The 4,910-nt window shown below is 49.8% G+C and overlaps 1 protein-coding gene across 3 annotated transcripts in view; it reads left to right on the top strand.

The window, feature by feature from the left end:
- Lgals8 (galectin 8) overlaps positions 1–4,910 on the top strand; it is an 18,661-nt gene that overhangs the window by 3,660 nt on the left and 10,091 nt on the right. For 2 of the 3 annotated variants that reach the window (XM_005365421.3, XM_026788351.1), the window contains exons 3-5: positions 1,208–1,296; positions 2,672–2,882; positions 4,253–4,372. In XM_005365421.3, the coding sequence (XP_005365478.1) occupies positions 1,208–1,296; positions 2,672–2,882; positions 4,253–4,372 (420 nt within the window). The remainder of the gene's footprint in view (positions 1–1,207; positions 1,297–2,671; positions 2,883–4,252; positions 4,373–4,910) is intronic. The other variant, XM_026788352.1, reaches the window with a different exon arrangement.

Genomic DNA, 4,910 nt, shown 5'->3' with positions numbered 1-4,910 from the left:
TTGAGTTAGTATACATGTATACACAGTTCAGTTAGTATACATGCATACACAGTTCAGTTAGTATACATGTATACACAGTTCAGTTAGTATACATGGTGTTTCCCTGGAAGATTGACGCTGTGATGGGACTGGCTGAAAAGTAGATGGGGTTCTTGTTCCCAGGCTGGGGGAGGAACCATGACAGTCCGAGGTAAAGAGAAACTTGGGACAGAGAATGTAAGGGCCCTGAGGGGGTAGCATGTCTCAGATCTTTCGTAAAAGCATAACTTTGAAAGGAAAATGGATTTCTTCTTCTGCATAGGTTTCCCTTCTTGCTTCTTTTTTACATTTTTTGTTTACTGTGTATGTGGGTATGTGTGCATGCATATATATACCTTGCCTCCACAACATTCACACGAAGGAAGGTCCAGGGATGACTTCTGGAAAAATTCTTCTATCCTACCATTTGGGTTCCAAAGTTGAACTCAGGTGGTCAGATTCAGCAGCAGGAACCTTTACCTGCTAAGCTAGCTTACTGGCTTGCTCATTCCTTCTTTCCTTCCCATATCTCTGTCTGTCTGTCTGTCTGTCTGTCTGTCTGTCTGTCATCTATCATATGGAGGATAGAACCTATTGCTTCGTGATTTGGGTATATTCTACCACTTAGCTGCAGCTCTATCCCTTCATTGTTCATTCATTCATTCGTTGGTTTGTTTTGAGATAAGGCATTGCTGCTAGAGGCCTAAAGGCTCAGGGGCAGAATCAGCATGTGCTCCCAGGCCTCTTAGGTCTTCCACAGTGTGATAGCCCTGTGGAGTTGTCTGTAGGGGAGACGCTGAAGACTTGGGGGTTTTTATCTGGTGGTGCTCACATAGGCACTGTCTGCCTCACTGCTCCAGACACCTAGATGGAAGCTACAGGTGTCTGTTTAGGGCCATATGGGTCTTCTTGGAGACCCAAGTGTAGGCGCCAGTTAGGGGCCAGTGTTTGTGCCTTACACTCATTTCTTAATGCGCTCTAGAACCTTACTCATCATCTCTGTTCAGACTTTAGGTGTGAGCTGGGCGTGGTGACTGCCTGGAGCCAGGACTTGGGAGGCTGGGAGGCAGGGGAGTTGGAAGCTCAAGGCCATCTGCCACCAGCCTCCAGCAGTCACGGAGTTTGGCTATAATTGCCTTGTAACTGAATTTGTCTATGAAAATACATTTGTAAAATTTCTTTCCCTTAGACAGTCCCCTATGTTGGCACCATTTCTGAGCAGCTGAAGCCTGGCTCTTTGATTGTAATCCGCGGGCATATTCCTAATGATGTGGACAGGTAAGATGGCTGTGTCCTGTGGACGGCTCCCCAGCAGCTCTGAGGTGTGAAGAGGATGAGTAGTGGGGGAAAGACAAAGGCCACTGGAGTGTTTTGTTGTGTTTTGTTTTGAGACATGGTCTCTATACAGCCCTGGCTGTCCTGAAGACTAGGCTGCCCTCAGACTCACAGAGATCCGCCTGTCTCTGCCTCCTGCCTGCTGGGATTAAAGGCGTGCGCCACCATGCCTAACTGGTTACTGGAATTTTTTATATCATTGCTGTAAGTCTGGTTTCAATATAAACACATACACTGGTAGAAGGGGAGGGGTTGTTGGATAACAGGAAGTCTTGGTGGTTTTGCTGAGTGTCTGCTTTGGGTATAAACTCAGGATGTGTGGTTTCTTTTTTTATTACTGAGAAAAGCAAGAAAAGGAAGAAAGGCTCTTTTTAGCGCGTGATTTGAGGATCCAGTCTATCCGATGAGGATAAGGGCGGTTCTACTCTTACTTGGTGGAGGATCTCCGGCACTTCACATCTAGTCAGGAAGGCGAGAAAGATGAATGGCTGGGGCTCGGCTCACTGTCCCCTTTTTTCTTTTGTATTCATTCAGGGACTCTAGTCTGTGGGTGGTGCTGTCTACGTTCAGGATGGGTCTTCCCTCAGTCACACCTCTCAGGAAAATGCCCTCACAGACACACCAAGGAGGTGTGTCTCCTAGGTGACCCAAAATGCAGTGAGGTAGACAAGGAAGAGTAACCATCGCAGGCCACGTCAGTCAGAGTTGAGTTGAGTTCTGAGTGGCTGACGTCACTGATATAATGTGTGGGAATTACCTCACAGAGACCCCTGTGCTTTGCAGTTAGTTCTACCCATCAGCTTGTGACTTGAGTACCCCTGGGGGCAGGCCTCTTAATGGGGATCCTCAGCTAAAAAAATGCACCCTCACTTTCATGCTTTGAAAGACTGGAGGGTGTATGTGGAGCAGGGGTGGGGGCGTAGAGCAGGGGTGGGGGCGTGGAGCAGGGGTGGGGGCATGGAGCAGGAGAGGATGAAGACTGGGTGCTGTCAGTCTGTGCAGACTCCAGATCAGGAGTCTCCTGGAATTTGCCTTCTGTTGGTCAGCAGACTGTGCGTACACAGACAGGCCAGGATCCAGGGCAGTCAGGAAAGGAAAGTTGTTATTCTGGGTCCATACAGCTCAGCTCAGACTGTGGGTTCTGTTACTGGGGAAGGAGGAACGGAGGATGGGCAGTCTGCCCTGTAGCTGCTGTGGATGAGGAAGGGGTGTGTGTGTGTGTGTGTGTGTGTGTGTGTGTGTGTGTGTGGTGGGGGGAGTTATTTACTTTTTCCCCATGGCTCATAGACTCATGTGGTTCTGCTCTGCCCTTGCCCAGATTCCAGGTGGACTTGCAGCTCGGCAACAGCCTGAAGCCCAGGGCTGACGTGGCCTTCCACTTTAACCCTCGCTTCAAAAGGTCCAACTGCATTGTCTGTAACACGCTGACAAACGAGAAATGGGGCTGCGAGGAGATCACCTACGACATGCCCTTCAGAAAAGAGAAATCCTTTGAAATCGTGATCTTGGTACTAAAGAACAAATTCCAGGTAGGTTCTGGGAGAGAAGGGAGTGTGCGAGTGAGCGAGCTCGGGGCGTCTCTGAGGCTACTGGAGGCAGCGGACCCATCGTTCTCTGTCCAGATAGAAACAGGTCCAGAAGGGATATTCCTTAATCGTAGGAGGAAAGTTCTGGATTGACCCAGCATCGTGGCATCATTAGGAGAGTGAATTATAAATCCCACCACCACCACCTAAACTGTGGAAAAGTCAGCGAGAACAGACTGTTGGTGACCTGGGTGCACCCCAGAAGGGCAGGTCCAGTCTCACAGGCAGATACTACTGTAGGGCCCTGGGGGCCTTGTGAACACAGCCACTGGCTTCCTGGCCGCAGTTTGTCTCCAGAGGCTCTCTGACCCATCTAGAGGGCTTGTAAACCAGAGGGCCTCCAGCTCCAGGAGTGTGCCCACATCTCGGTCTAGGTCTTTGGGGGACATTGCTCTCTGGGGCCCCCAGCGCTCCTCAGTTTTGTGTTCCCTCCTTAGTCTCGGGCAATAGAGCTGTACCCACCACGTTGCCCTGGGCTTGTTATAAGTGGGATTTTAAAGCTCCTTGAGAGCCCTGCTGGGGACCCTGCTGTGGGCTGCTTATGTCTCCCTCCGGGACTCACACCCCGCCTGGCATTTGGAGGCGCTGTGTGGAGGACTCCCAGGCGGCACTCAATCGTCCACTGAGTGAGGTTTCCACTTTAAGAAATCTCAGAGAAGTGCTTTTTTTCCCCTTTGGTTATTTGAGACCGGGTTTTTCTGTACATTTGGAGCCTGTCCTGGAACTAGCTCTGTAGACCAGGCTGGCCTCGAACTCACAGAGTTCTGCCTCTGCCTCCCGAGTGCCAGGATTAAAGATGTGTGCCACCACCGCCCGGCTCCCAGCTGGTGTGGACTTTCATTTAGTGAAGTCAGCGCATACCTGTGTCTCCCATATAGGTGGGCTCTGGCAGAGTGTGGCCCTTAGAGAGGGTGGGGCAGCAATCAGGCAGAGCTAACCTGCCTCCCAGGCTTTCAGACATCATGTGTGACCCTTGGGGCCCTGAGCATAACTATCTCTTGGGTACACACACACAGACACATGTGGAGCACATGTTTCCAAATGTATGTATCTGCCTGGAGAGGTGACCCAGGTGCTTAATTACACATGACTCAGAGTTCAGGATCCCTGCTAGCCACAGTGTGAGCTGTGGGAAAATAAACCCAAGAAGGCATTTCACTCACTCATTCATTCATTCATTCATTCACTTATTTTCGTGGTGTTGGAGAGGAAACCTGGGGCAGGTGTTGTCCGCAGCTCCACCCCCTGTAAGGAGATAGTTATAAGGAGTTCATTGACGTGCTCCGAGGCCACTGTCTTCTGTGCCCACCCAGGTGGCTGTGAATGGGAAGCACACTCTGCTGTATGCCCACAGGATCGGCCCAGAGAAGATAGACACGCTGGGCATCTATGGCAAAGTGAATATCCATTCCATCGGTTTCAGCTTCAGCTCGGTACGTGCCCTCCTCACATACCTGGGGGTCTCTGGAGACAGCGTGGCCGAATAGTAGGAGTTTTCTTTAATTTATGTCTTCCATTTAGATAAAAGTAGTATAAATATTTCAGACTAGTTGGGTCCTGCTCACTAACCAGGCTTTTGCTGTTTGTGGGACCTCACATCTAGCGTGAGTCTGCAAAGTGAATGAATACCTTTTTATCTGGTCAGTGTGTGTTTCCTGTCCATGGGAGCGAATAAACCTTTCTGTAAGATAGTTTTCTAAGTGTCGGATTAAGTTTCTTGGACACTGACATATTGTTCCCAAGGATGTGAGCAGTCAGTACTCTCAGCAGCTGTGCCCAGCTGCTGTGTGCTCATGATCCCATTAACATCAGATCTTGTTCTCACACTCGCCAGTTTGGGGCGGACCCCCCACCCCCCAGTGTTCAGTTGCATTTTTAAAATCATAATCCTCAGTAATTTTCCATGTTCTGTATCCCTGACATTTTTTGGTGTTTTTTTCATGACAGGGTTTCTTTGTGGCTTTGGAGCCT

The sequence above is a fragment of the Microtus ochrogaster genome, unplaced genomic scaffold (genome assembly GCF_000317375.1).
Source record: "Microtus ochrogaster isolate Prairie Vole_2 unplaced genomic scaffold, MicOch1.0 UNK2, whole genome shotgun sequence".
Classification (NCBI taxonomy): domain Eukaryota; kingdom Metazoa; phylum Chordata; class Mammalia; order Rodentia; family Cricetidae; genus Microtus; species Microtus ochrogaster.
The sequence above is the reverse complement of the archived record's forward strand: the minus strand, read 5'-3'. Positions and strand labels throughout refer to the sequence as shown.